General features: G+C 32.6%; 3 protein-coding genes across 7 annotated transcripts; 2 read left to right on the forward strand and 1 right to left on the reverse strand.

The window, feature by feature from the left end:
* The first annotated feature begins 517 nt into the window (after positions 1-517).
* On the forward strand, positions 518-1,109 carry LOC120271822. 2 transcript variants are annotated; one of them, XM_039278495.1, is made up of 2 exons: positions 518-641; positions 682-1,109. In XM_039278495.1, the coding sequence occupies exons 1-2, from the start codon at positions 567-569 to the stop codon at positions 1,018-1,020; spliced, it is 414 nt and encodes a 137-aa protein (XP_039134429.1). In that variant the 5' UTR covers positions 518-566; the 3' UTR covers positions 1,021-1,109. The 2 variants fall into 2 exon arrangements, with proteins under 2 accessions (XP_039134429.1, XP_039134430.1); XM_039278496.1 differs by having other exon boundaries at positions 784-1,109.
* A 339-nt stretch (positions 1,110-1,448) lies between these two features.
* Positions 1,449-11,515, reverse strand: LOC120271872 (SPX domain-containing membrane protein OsI_21475-like). 4 transcript variants are annotated; one of them, XM_039278548.1, is made up of 11 exons: positions 11,337-11,515; positions 9,821-9,894; positions 8,757-8,877; positions 7,913-8,224; positions 7,595-7,699; positions 7,030-7,484; positions 6,446-6,747; positions 5,132-5,310; positions 4,003-4,193; positions 2,318-2,451; positions 1,449-1,942 (listed from the first exon to the last, which is right to left on the reverse strand). In XM_039278548.1, the coding sequence occupies exons 2-11, from the start codon at positions 9,871-9,873 to the stop codon at positions 1,704-1,706; spliced, it is 2,091 nt and encodes a 696-aa protein (XP_039134482.1). In that variant the 5' UTR covers positions 9,874-9,894; positions 11,337-11,515; the 3' UTR covers positions 1,449-1,703. The 4 variants fall into 4 exon arrangements, with proteins under 4 accessions (XP_039134482.1, XP_039134480.1, XP_039134481.1 ...); XM_039278546.1 differs by having other exon boundaries at positions 11,324-11,515; XM_039278547.1 differs by lacking the exon at positions 11,337-11,515 and adding an exon at positions 11,227-11,290.
* A 2,863-nt stretch (positions 11,516-14,378) lies between these two features.
* Positions 14,379-19,641, forward strand: LOC120271639. The gene is made up of 4 exons (XM_039278311.1): positions 14,379-14,416; positions 18,911-18,936; positions 19,012-19,259; positions 19,357-19,641. The coding sequence occupies exons 1-4, from the start codon at positions 14,379-14,381 to the stop codon at positions 19,639-19,641; spliced, it is 597 nt and encodes a 198-aa protein (XP_039134245.1).
* The last annotated feature ends 271 nt before the right edge of the window (positions 19,642-19,912 follow it).

Below are 19,912 nucleotides of genomic sequence, written 5' to 3' on the forward strand. Positions count from 1 at the left end.
TTTTTATATTTTAACAAATTGATTACCATGAAAACCAAACATGGTTATATTAAATTACCACAATATTCCCACCCATATAACATTCCCACTCATATTACCATGGTAATCTCGTTATGTGGTAATATGTCATTACCACGAACCAAACGGCCCCTTAAAATCATTCCTCGTGTAAAGCACTTTCTTTGGTTAATTTTTAAAGGAAGATTATCTCCGCTCTATTAATTTGGGCCAAAGTACCCTATGTGTTTTTTGTAATCTTCATCCTGAATCTCCTGAACATTTGTTCCATTATTGTTGTAAAGCTCAGGGTGTTTGGCAATCTCTCTCAGTTTTAACTGGCAATAGGATTCAGATCTTAGAGGGATTTGTTTTGTGAGTTTGGCTCTCTCATCAGTTGTATCCCATGAGAATTAAAGTTCTTATTGCTTTGGTGGCCTGGTTTTTATAGAAAGCTCGGTGTAACTCAATCTTTCGTAACACACCCGAATTTTTCCAACATTGCTCAAAGGGCTTTCAATCAAGTTAAAAATTTTAATTGTGCTTACAATCAAATCTCTTGCAGGAAGATGCTCCTCAATAATTTCTCCAGCACTGATGGCCATTTTCTCTTCATTGCCTCCTCTTGGAATGGCACTAATCAGGTAAGTAGTCATTGCCTCCTCTTGGAATGGCACTAATCAGGTAAGTAGTGGAGGATTCTTTGTGTCTTCTTCTGATTATAAAATTTCTACTGTAGGTTGCAAGACAAATTTGGCTGAAGCTCAGATTGTGGCTGATTTGCAGATCCTTGTTACTACGCTGCAAGCTTCTTCTAATCATTCCTTGAGCATTCAAAACATTTTCGTTGATAATTCAAACATTCCAACCCTCTTTCGTGCGGTTGATTCTACTTGCTCTTGGCACCTGCTTACGTTGATCAATCGAATTAATCCCTTGCTGTCAAGTGCCTCTAATCCCCACATTCATGTCATTCCAAGAGATTGGTTGAAAGTATCAGTCAAGCTTGCCATTTTTGGGTGAAATCTTCATGAGTTGAACTCGTTTCATTCTGGGCGTGATCTCCCTCAATGGCTCATGAAATCTTTCCCTGATTTTGGTTTTGTTTTAGTTTGGTGCTTTGTTGCCCTGTAGATTTTTTTCTTAGTTTGTAATCCTGTTCAGTTGTAGTTTTTTTCTTTTATTTCAATAAAATCAGCCTTCTGGCTCCTTTTTCAAATAAAAAAAAAAAAGAAAAAAAAGCAGTGTAACTTGGCATGCATAAACAACCCTCTTGGTAACACATTAATTGTTCTGTTTTATTACAAGAGATGAGAATCATAATATTAGACAACAGATAGAAGCTTGGAATCTGAATTTCAAATGATCATTCAATATCTCACACTAGAGAGTAAATGATAAATTTCGCATTACCGAGAATGAAAAACAATTCCATTGATAGCACAACATGAAAAGCAGATACCAGTTCCTCATATGGCACACCTGCTCCAATCCAAATTATCCACAAGAGAATCTGAAACTTACAGAAAAATAAAGTTCGCAAATCGTGCTCCTCGTATAGACGGATTAACTTTTGAACATTCAAAGAACACAAGTGCAATTATTACTTGAAGGCATCATAAATAACATATATACAATGCATGTTTATTGATCTAACAGAAACGAATGAATCTACTGAAGACTGAAGGATGATTTTGGCAAAGTTATCAATACAGAGTGGGAAATGTCAGAAAAGTTGAAAGAATGCAGGTTAAACAGATTAGCAGTGATGGGATTAAGGTAACATTTAGAAGCCTTCCTACACCCAAATAACCAGCTAATGTAATCGTGCCATCTGCAACCACTCGAGCCAAGGTCCCTGCTTCTGTCGATAGCAGGCCACCATTGTAAGTCCCACGGGCAAGCCGTGATGACATAACTTGTGATAGAAGGGATAGATTAACACCTGCATGGCCCGACAAATATGCTTGTGAGATAAATGTATGTCTTGGTGAAAGAACAATACTAATGTTAAAAATAAATAGTAGTGTCACACACTTTATACAAGAGTGAGAAAGTGTGTCAAATTTAGCACTTATATAATTATAGGCATGCATTATATTCTCATAAGCTAATGGAATTGTTCGATGTTTAATGCATGCAAATTCAGAAATGACATAAGATGGTTAAATGAAATGATAGACTCCCTTTGATACAACTTTATGAGATTATCGGAAAGAATCAGGTTAAACAAAAATTTTAAATGGAGCAATGATCTATTAATTTTAATGGAGGCAATGATACCGATTAAAGTTAAATTATCTTCAGATGAATTCTTTACCTTCAAGGACTTCAGCTGACACAAAAGTGATGAGGGCTGAGCTTACATATTGTGGTACAGTGTAAGAGCCTACAAAATTAAAGCTCATGAGTATGCCAACACACAGCATAATCTGAGATGCCAACAATATTTGCCTGCAAGATTACCAATTAGAAAATCAGGATAAGGTGCAAGCCAAATAACACCATGACATGCACTCTGGTGTCGAGAAAACAAAGAGATGCATTTGTGCAAAATAAAATAAAATAAATAAAACAAATAAATGCCAAGATTTATCAGTTCTGGTTATTAACTTTAACTAAGCGCCACAAACCACCTTGAATATTGACAGGATGGTGACAATATAAAGAGAAGTAAAATATCTGCACCCTTATAGCTAGAGGCCTCTAGTATTTAAGCTTATTGAATTTAACAGCTGAAAGGCTCAGTCAAATTCAAAGGGAAAATTGTTGCCAAGTTCTCCCAGATTCCTCAAACCAAATTTATGTATGATGATGACACATATCAACGTAATTACATGCTAAATGTGAGGCCTTCTTCTGAAAAATAGTCCAATAGAAAGCTGTCCTCTGCATGTCAAACATTAGCAGTGATACTCCAAATTAAGTGGAGAAGGCATGAGGGATTTAGTTTCATAATCCATGAGTATTCAATCTCAGATTATTGTTTTCCTCCATCATCAGATATTGAATACTATGAATCAGTTTATAATATCAATACCCACAACTAGGATCCTATGAATCAGGTCAATGATCACATCTTACTACGGAAGACAAAAGAAGAACAAACTATGGTTTCAAGCTGCACTATTTCAGTAAGATTTGTAATTATAGACCAAACAATTGCTTCATCTATGATCCTGATTTACATGAGTGCTTGATCAAACACCAACTAGCCAAAATCTCAGTGTCAACACTCATCTCATCATGTAAGAATAAGGTTGGTTCACCAGCCATATTAACTTACGCCAATAATAAGTGTTCGCATACATTTCAAGATCAGCTCCAAAGCCCAAACCATAGTCCATAGTTAATCTACAAATAATATTTACAGTAATTCATCAAGCCATTAGTGGTCAATTATTTCTCCTTAAACATAATGTAACTCCTTATAATCCTCCACACACTTTGGTTTTACTTTCAGTAGCAGTTGAAGTGTTTTTTACCAAGTCATTTTATCAGTAGTTGATACAGCACATTCCCAATGTCAAACCTTTATTAGTAGTGATTCTACTGCCATCCAACTTTCATATCAGTGCTTATGCTACTTCCATGTCTAATAAGGGTTAGTTCTGATCAAAATATAGTAGAATGAGCAACTCAAGTAGTTTACAAGATAACCACCACTCATCATCCTCTAAAGTTAGTTATGATCATGCTATTCAAATAATTTAACGAAGCACCTTAATTTTAAAAGGAGGCCAAACCCTAATTTTATAAATCTTTGTTTTAAATATAATTGATTTTCTCACTCGCCCTTTACCCCAAGTATAATAATAATTTGATAATAGCCACTTTTAAGGATAACAATTAAGATGACTGGAGCAAGATGTAAAAATAAAAAATAATTAGAAATCATGATTGAATTTCATTCCACAATGGCACATACAAAGAGAAAGGATCATGACTTAACAACATAATCAATGGCAAATTGTTTCCTGCCTATAGATGAGCATGATCGAATACCTGTCCTCAAACATGTTGCTAATGTAGGTCCCAACAACAGCATTCACAGGCAGGACAGTCAGCCCAAGAACAGCAAGAAAAATTGCCACTTTGCTTGTTGTCCACCCAAAGTAGTATGATGTAATCACACTTGATTCCGAAAGCAATATCTCCATTGCATACTTAAGCATGAAATAGATCAACAACTGAACCTGATAAATGAAAGGAAAAAAGAAAAGATAAGTAAAAAGGTGCAGGTCTACCATGAACGAAACCATAAAAGAGAAAAACCAGATTTAAAAAAAATGAGATAAAAAAAGGAAGCAACAACTTTGAAGAGTGTTGACATACAAGGAGAGCAAGTTAATTAAATATCTCAAAAAAGCAAGAATTTCCTCAATAACCAACACAATCAATTTGTTCCCTTGTATTTAGATTCCAAGGAGAAGATTTTGCTTGTAATGACCACAAGCAAACACTGCGGATGAAAAATAATGCAGAAAGAATTTGGAATTCAGGATATTATAACTTTTGCCTTAGTGGTATGACTCAAGTATATACAAATAATCAAGGTTTCCTTCCATGGCTTTTAATGGGCAGGCATACTACGATGATCAAAACTCTGTTTCATATCAAAACATAAGCATAAAATTCAGGAAAATGTATCATAAGGTTTGTATGAAAATACAAGCTATGGTGACAGAAGTATTATATCCAAGAATGGCTGGGTTTACATATATCTGAGTATTTTATAAATCTGAACATAAAGGATCTCTCGAAAGTTCTGAAAATTAACAAATTTATCATCACATCAAGGTCATCAAAATATCTGCTCTCAAATATTGCACAATCTAATTTTAAATGGAGGATGATTCATTATTATCTATGCAAAGATTTGGGCTTGTTTGATATAACATGCTACCTCCATGCACCAAACTGACTGAATCGCAGAAATGATGCCATAGGTATTCATAGTTATTACCATGAGCACAGTGTTACAGGCAAAATTAATGCAGCTTAATGTGCTTCAACATAATTACAATCAAATCTTTGCAACGGGATTTTGTGATTCAAGATTATAATAGTCATGCACAGGCTAATACTCCAAAATTGTTAGTCATTAAGTGTTGTTTAAATTGGAACAGAGTACCTTCACAGATGGTGTAAGTAATCTATATGCTGAAGCAACTGAGGTTGCAGGTCCGCGAGAATCTTCAGAGGCTTCTTCACTCTCATCATAATCTTGCTCTCCATCTTCATCATGATTCTCTTCCGAATTCAAGAGCAAAGGTTTCACAAGGCCATTTTCCAAATCATTCTTCAAGTGCCCTGTGATTGAATCAATCTAAGTTATCACAATGGTATTTTGGTAGCCATAAGACATTCTGCAATCATCATTTAAAGGTTCCATGGAGAAATGGGCATCAGTGCCCAAAAGTGGTGGAAAATAGGCAAAGTTCCCAAAATCAAACACTTCATGAAAAATTGTGGGTCATGAAGTTTACTTCAAGAGAATAGAATTGGAGTGACTTGGAATATAGTACTCACACAAGCAAGAAAATCTAGTAGATACTATTCCAATATCCTAAATTGATACATGAAGAGACTTAGCAAAATGAAAATACAGGTTGTGGAGTTTGTCAAAGGGAAATCATAACAAGGCAAAATAGGAGTTATTGTAAGAAATTGACAAAGATGGAGTTGATAATAGAGTAGCAAGAGCAGAATCCTTCTTGTATTAGCACAAGTACCAAGTTGCAACATATGTATCACAATACCGCAAATATGATCAAATGCTACTCAGGGAGAATTTTGCTAGCACACGCACAAACACAAAAATGATCCAAGGACAACTCATGAGAAATAATTATATTGTTAAACAAACAAAAAAGAGTGAGCCATTTGATTTTATGGATAACCCAGGCGGTTTCAGATTTGAGAGAAGAATGCATCATAATATTATTTGGGACAGATGTTATGGCTCTTGCAAGAACCTTCTTTCCTATCAAAAATATCTATAAATAATTTCCATTGGCAACCGCATTTTGTCCTTGCCCAAAGATGGAAAGAATTGTAAGGATGCTATATATTGATACTAGGTGAAACTGCCACAATAAAACCTACATATGGGCAATAATCGGGATAAAGGACAGGATATAGGAGAGAAATAGACAAAGACACATGACAGCAAGATTGTAGAATCTGAAAAGCATACAGTGAAGAAAACTGAAAAATGATTTGTAGAAGAAGCTAATAAGGAGACAGTCGATCCATCAATCAAAGTCAAAACTATTATTGTCAGAACCAACCAAATTATGGAAACTATGCTGCCCACAATCATTTTTCTATAGGAAGAACTTTGTTCAAATTGAAAATAAGTTAGAAAAGATCATAAAAAATCTTTGATGATTATTAAATAAACTCTTTCTAAAAGATATTATAATGAGCATGAACTCTAACTTACCAGCATTAATATCCTGTGGGGGATGGCTCTCAGCAGCTTCACGAGTAGGCTCTCTGAAGGAAATCCACAACCAAAACAAATATAAAAGCCAAGCTAATGTCATAACCCATCCTGGTAAGGTGTCTTGGTTAAATGTTAAAAAGTATATCTTGAATTTAGTTTGGAGAAAGCCAGCAAGGGCAGGACCACAAGCCATTCCAAGGGCACTAGCACTAACAAAACCAGCAGAAGCTTGCAAGCGTATTTTAGAGGGCACACAGTCACTGATATAACGGCGGTTGATAGCCCTTGCAGAACCCAACCTACATTGATAGTTTATTAAAACAACAGAGAACAGTGGCCTAGTCATTGCCTTGATCAGATAAGAGTGAACAATGAAAAGTTGCAAGAGATACATATTCTCAACTTTCATATTTAATTAGGCCACAATTTTCATAAAAGAAAATAAAAGCATGAAAAACAAAAAGGTAACTGGTACAACCTAGTCTTGAAGTTATGGAAGTAAATACAAAAATATGGCAACTGAAAATATGAAATTTGATCAAATAATCTATTTCAATGTTTAAAGTAAATGGAGTGCTTACCCACAAAGTAGACGGCCAATGAGGAGAACTGTAATTGACTGAAGATCAAAAGCTAGTGCATATAAGGTATTGCCCACGAGAAGTAGGATAGTGCTAAATACAAGTGGACTCATGTAGGACTTATTCGACCATGCGCTAAAGTAAACTGAAGAGAAAATTTGTGCAACTGCCATGGCCCCAATAATAACACCGCAAACTGTAGCTGCAGCTCCAAGGTTCATTGAGTAGTCATCTGCAGTTGGCACTATGATGTATGTGTTGACCATATAGAGAAAAGTATTCACTAAATTCAATAGAAGAGACATGAAATGGTATTTATCAGCATCAGCTTGATCCTCTGCAGAACTAGGAATATCTTCATGCACAATAAGTGCATGCTGTCCTAAAAATTGAAGAAAGTTTGTTGATCTTGTCAATTTGTCAACCGATGCTTGAATTTGATCAATAATAGGATCCTGGGCAATAGCAAACATATCATCAGTGCAACTAATTCTTCAATTCCTTATTTAACCACATTTACAGAAGCCTTTAATGTTGTAGAAGTTAATTTCATTCATATAGAAACCTTCACAGAAACAGATGGCTGGTCATAAATAGATAAGTAGCTCCCCTGACGATCTTGAAGATCAGCAAGGTTACGGGACAAAGCTCCTACAACGGCTCCTATTCCCTGTCCACCAATAAAAGGATTAGAAATTTGTTCCACATAAGAGAAACAGCAGCTTCTACTACTGCTAACATATCAGAGAATTGATACCCACAAAATAAGTACTGATGCAATTGAAAATACACAATATATATATATATATATATGGAAAGAAGGAAGTGAATAAATCAGCCAACAATACAACTCAAATATGAGACATTTAGGCAGAAACATTACCACATGCTTAAAGACCTGTTGCAGCTGAGAGTAAGGATGATTTGCCCGAGAAGTTAAATAATAATCCGTAAACCTAAATCCAAACCGTTTGTCAAATTTTTTCAATATCTTACGGATGCCAGTAGCATTCATGTCTAGAAACTTAAGAAGTTTCAAAAGTTCTTGACCCACTGCCCTGTATGCCTCTCGCAGATCAGATATTTGTCGAATATCTGGCTGTCCTGAAAGAAGTGTACGATGTTCTCCTAGTAGCTCAATTCTCCTTGCAAGAAGCCCTTGTTGCTCCAAAAGAAAAAGGACAAATTTTTCAATCTAAGAAAAATTGGAAAATCATTAATTAGCATCCTAAATGGGCAATGGGCCTTGGAAAATAAAATTTTAGAAGGATTCTCCAAAAAGGATCATGGAGTCTATAGAATGCAATAGTTAGCAATATCTTATCAGATATACACATATATGCTGAATATACAAAGCATGGAATAAAGAATCTTCTACAGGACAGAAGTATTGAAACTAGCTTAGTCCTGGCAACATATAACATTTGCCATTTTCAGCTTCCAAAATGTATAGGGTACCAAATCTTTTTGAACTCCAAATCCATCTTTTTCACATTACAGTCACATCCTTTTGACATTAAATGGTAAAATTACCGACAAGGTACAATAAATTTCAGATGGATGGGTTCAAAATATCATATATGCTACAATTAGCATATCACTATATCAGGATGCATGTGCTATCGACCAAAATAAATAGGTCAGCAATGACAGGAAAAACCCATGTAAATACACATAAAAAATTTTAAAGGGAAAGCTCATGTTAATCTGAAGAAAAATTTAAATACCTGGTCATCTAGCATTCTAGAGAACTCTTTGAGGATTTGACGGCGATCTTTTCTGCCTGCTTCAACCTGTTGAGCATATTGGCGCACTCTCTTCTTCATTAATTTGTAGTTGATATAATAACTGCAACAGCAAAATAGAAATTACACAAGACAACGAGTTTCGATTGATATGGCAAGGTCACAATTTTCTTTGCACCGTTAATCCTAACTTTTGTTCTAAGTCCTTAACTTCAACAGAAATGACACAGGAAATATTTTGACATCTCTAAAACAACATCAAAGATAGGTGTGACACCTTACACTGTGTCATAAGTTGCACAAAAAACAAATAGAATTAAAAGATAATGACCAAAGTTGCATGACTATTAACTAACACCAAATTTATCATAATTTGATTTTGATCAGCCATAAGATAAGAGACGTTACCAAACTATTCCCCTAAAAGTATAGACCATCTCTCTTCACAATGGTCTTTATTGAAATATTTAACCTACTAACACTTAAAACTCTTGAAGCTTGAATGCATAGTAATCTAGCTACCAAAATGGTAATTATCAACTTTTTAAACAAATAAATCATGTAATAGATAGACCAATCAATGCCTTAGTAGTATCAATAATAGACAATAATAGAGAGCATGGTTTATTTACCACTTATAGTCACTCACTACAGATTTACTCACAAAATTTATCCAAGCATTCAACTGTTCAAGTATAAAAGAGTAGCAAAACTAAAACAAGCTAATAATAGTAATTATAGTAGTAATAATAATAATAATAATAATAATAATAATAATAATAATAAAAAATTAAAAAACAACAAAATAAATAAATACAAAGACAACCACATTGATTTTTTTCTCCTGCTACAAGGGCTCAAGTCAAATAATAATAATAATAAAGCATTATGACAAGAAAGGACATGTTGCCATATTAACACAGAGAATAACATCTAGCATCACTTTGCTGCTGTACATAAACTTACAAAGTTTCTAATCCAAAATAAAAATTCTCAATTTCATCAGAAAAAGAAAAATTAAGACTGATCAAGAAATAAGGGCATACCTTTTCCACTCCTCAACTTGATTAGCTACTAGTTTCTTTCCAAAATTAACCATTTTGATGTTAGGTAGATGAACCTACAATAAAAGAACAATAAATAAAAAATAATAATAATAATAATAATAATAATAATAATAATAATAATAATGAAAGATAGCATCACAACCAAGAGCTATTAAAATTTATAATTATTGTAGAAGTGAATAAAACAACTATGAAGGACGTAGGAAACCCCTAACAAGTTAGATTTGAGCACCAAAGAAAAATGAAAGATAGGATTACAAATCGAACATACCAAATGCGATCATGACCTATCATATTTGTAATATATCAAATATTTTGACCAACTGATTTTTATGTAGATGACAAGTAAAAAATGCAAGAGGAACATAAATGATACATCTCAATTAGTCTGACATGTCAATCAAAAATTAAGTTACGGATAGTCAAGAAAATAACAATATGGACAAAATATATACAAATAGAAAATATAGAAACAATCAAGGTCAGACCATATAAATGTTTACTGGTATACTTTTGTTTTGCCTATTTCAAGACCAAATTTGCAATCTATCATGTTGGATAACCACCATGCAATTTCTAGATTTGATGGTTTAAAATTATTAATTCTGTCTTCTTGTTGTACTAGAGTCTTTCTAGAAATTGTTTCCTAACTTCCTTTAAGGCAATTTAGTACAATTCACCATGGAATATAAACAAAAAATTACAATTTCTGTTTATAGTTTTTTATCAATGGTTTTCTTATCTCAAATATATACACGTATTTATAGACTGATGGTTTGTTTTTAAAGAATAAAGAGCACTATAATACAAATCCTGATGCTGTGTCTTCCCTCATCCTTTTATTAGCACCAAATCAATAAACATAAACAAATCTCATGGGAAAAAGCAAAACAACTAAAGGATCCTGTAAGTTGATGCCAAAAACACAATGTAATTGTTTGTGGCTCTAATTCATGTTTGTGCCAACTAAAGTGCCTTATGTATAAATTATCTAAAACTTCATATAAACCATTTACTTAGATGTCATAAAAATTAAAAATAGATGACTATTTGCATGATAAAAACAATGTGCTTTCATGAGCTTAACAGTAAAGACTAAGTTAGTAAAACTTTTTACAAATCTGAAGCACCCCAAAACAAACAACTAAAAATCTATAATTCAAAATATTCTAAAAAAGCAACATCTCTTCCCACACAAGATCCGATCTCTCTTCAAGTACTACTAAAAAACCGCAATGTTATCAAACCCATCAAAATTCACATCTTCGAAACCACCAAACATTTAGCATTCCAAAAAACAAAACCAGAACCAACTTCCCTACAATTCCACTTCTTGCTTTACCAAATACATAAAATGGCAATTAAAAACCCAAAAAAAAGAACACCTTCCAGCGATTAAAAGATAACAATGTCTCCTCCGAAAAATTCCCAAAAAAACAAGGATAAAGAAAGAGAAAACAATGGGTTTCTATAAGAAGAGACCTGAAGAACTCACGGGAGTCTCTGCGGGCGAAGAAGACGATGGAGATAGAGAGAGGAAAAGGGGAAAGAGACTGGTAGCAGCGAATGGATGAGAAGCAGTGGCAGCTCTGTGGAGGGCGGCGACGAGCACGTGTCAAGTGGCTGGCGGTGTGTTGGAGCGCAAAACACTCCGTTCTCTCAGGTTGTTTCGAAGTTTGGGCGCATGAAATCGCAGATTCGGCGCTTTTTCGTAGGGTCTGCAGTACGTGACTTTTTGGTTTTTTTTTTATATGTATGGTTTTTACATGAATGATGTGATGTTTTTTATTTAAGCTTTTGTTAATATATTTTTTTTAAATTATCAAATACTCTATCCGTGATTAACAAAATTTTGAAACTCATTTATTTTATAAAATTTTATAAAAAATTAATTATTTTTTAAAATTATACTTAATTTATATCTTCATATTTAATTAAAAAAAAAGTTGAATAAAATATTAAAAATAATTTAAAAAATAATAATAATAAATATTTTTTGATGGCAGATAAAAAAAAATATAAATTTATAACAAATAAAAAAGAAAAATAGAAGAGAGTAATATATATATTTTATTATTTATTAGAAAATAATATGGAGGCTCTAGAGCAATTTCCAAAAGACCTTCAGATCCCTAAAAATTTCTAGCAAACCATTCAATCCTGGTTTTTCAAAGCCATGCCTAGAATGGCATTAATTATGTTATTTATTTATTTATTATTTTATACAGGATTTATAATAAGAAAGATGACAAACATTGCATAGAAAATACAATTTCAAAGTTTAAAAAAAATTGAAGGTGTGCTTTTTAGTGTCAACTATATATTTTTGACACTAAAAATTGTATTTTAGAAAATACAATTTCTCAACCGATGGATGAATTGAAAGAGATGGAAATTAAAACTTTATTTAGTTGAAGAAAAAACTTATTGGGAATGTAAAAAGTTAGGGAAAAAAAAGATATGATAGGATTACCATTATACCCTTAATATAAAAAAAATAATATTTATATATGAAATATGTGTTTATTTATAATATATCTCAAACACAATTATTTATTTAATATTTTTATTGAATATTTAAATTAAACAAATTCTTTTATTAACTATAAAAAATTCCGCATACCATTAATCATTTCAATTACTATAAATTAAATATTTAAATTAACTGTATGACTTATAAGTAATTATTAAATTAAATGAATACTTTATTTATATTTAATTATTTGGAATAAACAAATTTTTTACTTACATAATATCATTATTTATTTTATAATGACTTTTTATTGCAAAATATTTTGAATCTGCATGTAATAAATTTAATTATTATAATTGACTATCATCCAAAGGTTTCATAAGTACATATCAAAATAATAAGTGTTCCTTGCAAACACTACTACTTCATTAAAAAGGCTATCGATTGAGAAGTTCCTTACTTGCACTGCTACCTCATTGAGAATTTGAGAGCAATGAGAGTAGGGATGGCAACGGGTAGGGTATGGGTAGGGTATGCCAAAACCCTTATTCGTACTCGTAACCCCTACCCCATACCCGTACCCTTACCCGTACCCTTCAGGGTAAAAAAAATCATACCCTTACCCTTACCCGCAGGGTACAGGTATATCCGCAGTGTACCCGCTTACCCGTTGTTCAAATTATCGAACTAAATTTAAATAATAATAAAAATAAATTAATTATACATTATATTACAATCTTTAAACACATGTCCATAAATTCAAAATTACAAGTTGATATATATTTGTTTATCTTAAATTATATAATCACATAAAAATGACGTCTATTTAGGACTCAATGGTAACTCTACCTTTTGTTTTGTTCATGTTTAACCATCTTGGGTTTTGTTTAAAATTTTTTCATATATCTATTATTTATATTTTATATAGCTTCAAATTTTATAAATATCTAGTAAGATTTTGAATATAAAAAACATTATAAGTAATTCTCATAAGTTATATTCAATTGATTTTTTATTAGTATCTTATTTTTCAGGATGTTCTTATAATTTATAGAATAAATTATTATAACATTATTTTTTATATTTGTTTATTTTTTAATTTAATTATGATTCTTAATATATATCTAAAATTCAATTTTGATAATATTATCAAATATAATTAAATATAGAAATTAAATAAAATTTAAAATATATTAAGAGAAAATTTGAAGTATTATTTTCAAATTAATCACCATGAAAATAGATATTGAGTAAATTGTGAGTAAATGTTTAGTTTAATAAAAAAATATTATATATATATATATGAGAGGGTAAGGGTAAAACCCGTACCCTCTTTAACGGGTAAGGGTAAGGGTAAGGGTACGGGTAGGGTAGGGGCATACCCTTACCCGATCCGTACCCGCTCAAAAACTAACGGGTAATACCCTTACCCGTACTCGTACCCGGTCAAAGAGGGCAATACCCTCTTTGACCGGGTACGGGTACGGGTATACCCGTCGGGTAGGGTACAAATTGCAATATCTAAATGAGAGGCCACAAATTGCTATTTGCTCCTCCTTACTCTACAGCCAATAAATTTAAGGAAAAAAAAAAGTCAATGAGGAAAAGAAACACTATTGATTCATTAAAACTAGAAAAAGAAAGAATCTCAATAAATAACTTTGGGCTTTTCAAAAAATTGACCCTCATTTTTTACAATATTGTCAAAATAGCCCTAAAGCCATCACATCAACACATAGTCAGCATTCATGTGCTATTTAGGCTGACTGACCATTTTTAAATTTTAAAAAAAAACATTTTTTTACATTCAACCCTTCATTTTTTAAAAAATTATTTAAATAACTTATTTGTGGCTTTTTTTCAAAAAAAAAATTGTTATTAGCATAGAAAACATTATTTGAAATTGCAATTATTATTATCAATTATTATAACAACAATTATTTTAAATTATTTAAATAATTTTTTTAATCAAAGAGCAGGCCCAAAAGGTGCCGAAGAGCGACGGTGTTCCTATTGCTTGGGTGCGTTGGGGCAGCACGCACGGCACTCTTCATTGCTCGGGACATGGAGCGCAAGGCAATGGAATGTCCAGATGGCTCCAGGTGAGTCACCCGAACCTTAGCAAGGGACTGAGCGGTGCTGGTTCACAGTGGCGGTGCTTGTCCCCAGGCACCCTGTTTTATCATCTTAGTGAAACTTGACCTGAGAGGGTTTTATGTGATGCCAAGTGATGTGGTGGGGGCGTCATGCCGGGATGCCGTCGTCGCCCGGACGACAACGTGAATGCCTCCGTTTGATCACTTGATCATTTGAGCGCACTCGAATCAAAGTCATGATTAGGACATAATTTCGTCACTAAAATAATTTAAAATAATTCCGACCATAATAATAATATTTTACTAATACTAATATAAATAATTTAAATTAATTGCCACTTCAATAATTACCACTTTAATAATAATCAAAATAATAATAAAATAATTTAAAATAATTCCCATTTAGATAATTAATGATAATAATTCTAATTTTAAATAACATTTTCTATTTTAGTAACAATTTTTAAAACAATTTGGGTTAAAAAAGCCACAAATAAGCTATTTAAATAAATATAAAAAAGATGAGGGGTAAAAATAATTAAAAAAAATGATTTTTTTTAATTTCAAAATGCCTAGTTAACAACCCAGTCAGCACATGGGTGTTGACTAGGCATGTGATGACCTTGGGGCCAATTTAACAATATTATAAAAAATCAGGGCCAATTTAGGAAAAAGTACTAATTATTAAAACGGGAATTATTTTAAATTATTTTATTAATATTTTGATTATTATTAGAATGGTAATTATTGAAGTGGGAATTATTTTAAATTATTATTATTAGTAAAATATTATTATTATACATGGAATTATTTTAAATTATTTTAGTGATGAAATTGCGTCCAAATCATGACTTTGATTCGAGGGCGCTCAGGTGATCAAGTGATCGAATGGAGGCGTTGGTGAGGCCGTTCGGGCGACGGCGGTGTCCTTGCGGGACTCCACCACATCACTTGGCATCACATAAAACCCTCTCGGGTCAAGTTTCGCCAAGATGACAAAACAGAGTGCCATGGGGATAAGCACTGCCACTACAAGTGTGCACTACTTGATCCCCTTGCGAGGTCCAGGTGGTTCACCGGGAGCCATGTAGACATTCATTCCATTGTCGTGCGCACCATGTCCCGAGCGATGGAGAGCGTCACACGTGCCAGGGCCCAGAGCACCCAATCAAGAGGAACACTAGTGCGTTGCGGAGGACATTGGAGTACTGTTTGGCCCTGTCCTTGAGTCAAAATATTATTAAAATAATTTATAATAATTATTGTTTTTAAAATTAATAATAATAATTTTAATTTCAAATAATGTTTTTTATTTTAATAACAATTTTATAAAAAATGGTTAAAAAAGCAACAAATAAGTTATTTAAATACTTATAAAAAAGATGAGGGGTTAAAATGTATAAAAAAGATTTTTTTTTTTAATTTTAAAAATACCCAGTCAGCAGCCTAGTCAGCACCATGTGCTGACTATGCATTGATGTGATGGCCTTAGGGCCATTTTGACAATATTATAAAAAATGAGGGCCAATTAGGTAAAAAACCCAATAACTTTGCACCCATGAATAATAATAATAAATTTAAAATTAGATGCACTACTACCTCATTAAGAGGCCGCATATTACTATTTGCTCCTCCTTACTCTACAACAAATCAATTAAAAAAAAGTCAATGATGAAACAAAAACATTATTGATTCATTAAAACTAGAAAGAAAGATTCTCAAATAAATAACTTTGCACCCATGAATAATAATAAAATTAAAATCACACTTAAACAATAGTGCACATAGAAAAATAAATATACCAAACTTTAGCGCACACAAGCTGAAACTTATTTTCCCACTTCTTCATCATCACACTTCAAATTTCAACATAATAGTTTTTGTTAATGGATTCACACTTCAATAAGGATTAACTAATTCTCCCCCTTCTTATGTTCTTTTCCTCTGAAGTGGGTTTCAATTTCACTGTAAGTGGGAGGAAGTGGGAGGAAGTGAACTAACTTCCCTACTTCTTATGTTCTTTTCCTCTAAAGTGGGTTTCAATTAAAACCCACTTCAGTATTTTTTACATTGAAGTGGGGGAAGTAAGCCCCTTATAAAAACCCACTTCCACCCACTTCCAAAACTCCCTTGAAGTCATTGAAGTGGGTCATTGGGTATCTCTCCACTCTCTCCTCTGCTAGGCCATCTCAAGTGCTCCTTGGTCTGAAATCTTAGCCGCCGGCGGAGAAGGCCATACCAGCTCAAATTCACCGACCCTCTCATTTCTCTCGATCGTAACCCCTAATGTATCTTACTATCTTCTCTTCTCTCGATTGTGTTTTTCTTCACAGTTTTTCTTGATCCCAGTTTTGTGGCTTTTTGCTGGTTGATTTGGTGCTTTTTTATGGAGGATTAGACTCCATTTTGATGCTCAGTTAGGTTTTGTTGGGGTCTCCATCTTAATTTGCATTTTTTTCGCAATTGAAAGATCTCTTGGGGAGAAAATAGAGATATGGAATTGATGATTTTTGTTGGTGTTTTTGTTGGGCTTTGATGATTTTCGTTGGTGATTTTTGTTTCATTGGTGACCAGTGGTTGTGGGTTGCTAAGCATTTTTCATTTGTAATGTATGATTGGAGTTGAAATCATGCCTTCAAACTTGGTATTTTGTTTAGATAGCAATTAGTGATGTTTATTACTCTCTAATGCTTCTCAATGTAGGTTGAAATATAGTTTATCTCCATACTTCTGTGATTATTTCAGTTCTTGCCTTTGTGTGTGCTTCTCAATGCAGGATCTTTAATGTATTTTGGGCTAGATTGTGTGTTATGTTTGTTGTTTTTAGAGTATTGTATTTTTCATGTATAATATTTTGATAGCTATATTTTTGATGTTATGAAGAAGAGAGCATATTTGCTTAAAATATCTCCTCCATCTCTAGCAATCAAATGAGACTAGATGTTCAATTATCAATTGAACTGCCATTAAACTAAGTGCACAATGATTGACAAATTTTTTATTTTGTATGTGCACATTATTATTTATCTTTATTCAGTGGATGAAGAGTTACATATAACCAAATGCTATTTAAAATAAATTTTCTTAATTTATTGTATTTATATAAATCAATTTTATAAATGTGTTTCATTCATTTGATGTTAAAAATTAAAAACACATAATTTCTTCATTAAAATCAACTCTGTAACTAATATATGAAAAGTCAGTGGATGACACATAAAATATTAAATGTTAAATGAAATAAAAATAACATAAAATGATATACAATAATATTCGAGAAGTCAGTGGATGGCAAATGATTTGGCTAATTTAAAAGATTGCAAGCAAACACCTCCATGTATTACACAACCGAAATAAATTAAAATATTTAAAAAATTATAATAAGAAAGTAATGGTGCTGTTTGGATTGCTTAGCAATAACCTTCTGAAAATGCATTAATTTCTACATTATTTGATCTAATGCAATAATTTGTGAAGTTATACTTGATGTCATTCTCTTTGCACTGAGACAAGATATGTTGTTCTCTTTGATCTGAGACAAGCTATACCTATTCTTGTGACTGAGTTTTCAATTGAATTTTGCAGTTCCTAACTTGATGTAAAACTCTTTTTCTTACATATAGAGAGGCGCATGAAGCAACAATTTCCTCAACTACTTCAACAAACAGCTCATTTTTGTTTTTGGCAAGGGAGTATGGCATTCTATTCTTTAATTAGTATGCAATCTAATGGTCATGTCCAGGTTATGATAAATAACTATTTTTAATTGGTTTATATTTGTTTAACTTAATTGGTGATAAAATTTCATGGAATCTTTAATTAGTATGCAATTCAAAAAAGAAATATTTCTATGTCAATACTGGTTTATAATGGCAAATGACAATTACCAAGTGGTCGTGCCTTTGGATCACCATTATGAAAACTCTTATTTGGATGTATTTTTTACATTTGTTTTGTTTTGTTTCGTGCTGTAGTAAGTTTTTTGGATAGTGAATCTTCATGTTTGTATTAAATGATTTGCTTACTCATTACTTAGTGGATGTATTTTTTACATTTATTTTGTTTTGTTTCGTGTTGTAGTAAATTTTTTGGATAGTGAAACTTCATGTTTGTATTAAATGGTTTCCTTACTCATTACTTAGTGGATGTATTTTTTACAGTTGTTTTGTTTCATGTTGTAGTAAATTTTTGGGATAGTGAAACTTCATGTTTGTATTAAATGGTTTGCTTACTCATTACTTAGTGGATGTATTTTTTACATTTGTTTTGTTTCATGTCATAGTAATTTTTTGGGATAGTGAAACTCAATTTTATATTAAATGGTTTTCTTACTCATTACTTGGTGGATGGTTTTTTTACATTTGTTTTGTTTCATGTTGTAGTAATTTTTTGGGATAGTGAAACTTCATGTTTGTATTAAATGGTTTGATTACTCAATACTTGGTGGATATTTTTTTTTCCTTGATTTGATAATGATGTCTATTTTCATTATTATTGTAGGATGAATAATACTGAGGGTGCACAAGGTGAGAAGCGGAAATGAATGCCAAACAAAAGGTGGACAAAAGAAATGGATAATGTCTTGATACCATTGTTTGCAGACATGGCAAGAAGTGGCCTAAAAGTTGACAAATCCTTCAAACACCAGGCATTTGTAGAAGCAGCAAATGTCATGAATAGTAGGTTCCTTACTGCTTGCATGGATGCTGATAATGTGGAGAATCATATGTGCACTTTGAAACAAAAATATCAAGATATTAAAAAGCATTTGAACCTCAGTGGTGTTGGATGGAATGACACAGAAAAGAAGTTAGTGCTAGAAGATGAGACCTATCGTACATATGCGGAGGTATGCTTGTTTTATTTATTTATTTATTATATTAAACAAGATTATTCACACTATTATTGACATAATTATTTACTTCATTATCTTTCATTTTATACAGGGACAACCAAAAACCATGGAGTATTTAAACAAGCCTATACCAATTTTTGATAACCTATGTTTGGTTGCTGGAGATGATCATGCTACTGGTGATTATGCACGGACCATCTTTGATGAATTTGGTGGTACGCCTAGTGAGAATGAGAGTGCACCTCCATCTAATGCACTATTAGACTGTGAACCTATGGATACAGGAAATCAAAGACATGAAGCACTAAGGTCTTCTAGGAGTAAGATCATTGCTAGGCTACCCGTGGAACAAGGACCAATGGTGAAAATGGTTTAGGCGAAACATTGGAGAAAAGATAGATGAGTTGGCGGCATCAATAGATAGGACCAGAAAGAGGACATTGAAAGAAAAACTTACCGATGCTTTGTGGAACAAGGAGGGTTATAGTGATGATGACATAGAAATGGTTTTTAATAGCTTAATCGACAACAAAAATGAGGCCAAGAACTTCTACTTGAGGAAGCCATCTCTCTGAAAAAGATGGATAGATAACTTTATTGCTTCCATGAGAAACTCTAGCCCTTGAGGAGGTCATCACACTAGGTAT

This window comes from Dioscorea cayenensis, chromosome 11 (assembly GCF_009730915.1).
Source record: "Dioscorea cayenensis subsp. rotundata cultivar TDr96_F1 chromosome 11, TDr96_F1_v2_PseudoChromosome.rev07_lg8_w22 25.fasta, whole genome shotgun sequence".
NCBI lineage: Eukaryota > Viridiplantae > Streptophyta > Magnoliopsida > Dioscoreales > Dioscoreaceae > Dioscorea > Dioscorea cayenensis.

Excerpts from the sequence above, each read along its gene's own strand:
- LOC120271822 (XM_039278495.1), top strand. The coding sequence starts at position 567 with ATGCTCCTCAATAATTTCTCCAGCACTGATGGCCATTTTCTCTTCATT. Across the intron at positions 642-681 it reads CTTGGAATGGCACTAATCAG|GTAAGTAGTGGAGGATTCTT; the intron begins GTAAGTAGTCAT and ends GGCACTAATCAG.
- LOC120271872 (XM_039278548.1), bottom strand. The coding sequence starts at position 9,873 with ATGGTTAATTTTGGAAAGAAACTAGTAGCTAATCAAGTTGAGGAGTGG. Across the intron at positions 8,225-8,756 it reads CTAGAATGCTAGATGACCAG|ATTGAAAAATTTGTCCTTTT; the intron begins GTATTTAAATTT and ends AATTTTTCTTAG. Across the intron at positions 7,485-7,594 it reads AGCCATCTGTTTCTGTGAAG|GATCCTATTATTGATCAAAT; the intron begins GTTTCTATATGA and ends GCTATTGCCCAG.
- LOC120271639 (XM_039278311.1), top strand. The coding sequence starts at position 14,379 with ATGGAGCGCAAGGCAATGGAATGTCCAGATGGCTCCAG. Across the intron at positions 14,417-18,910 it reads GAATGTCCAGATGGCTCCAG|GATGAATAATACTGAGGGTG; the intron begins GTGAGTCACCCG and ends TTATTATTGTAG. Across the intron at positions 18,937-19,011 it reads TAATACTGAGGGTGCACAAG|ACATGGCAAGAAGTGGCCTA; the intron begins GTGAGAAGCGGA and ends CATTGTTTGCAG.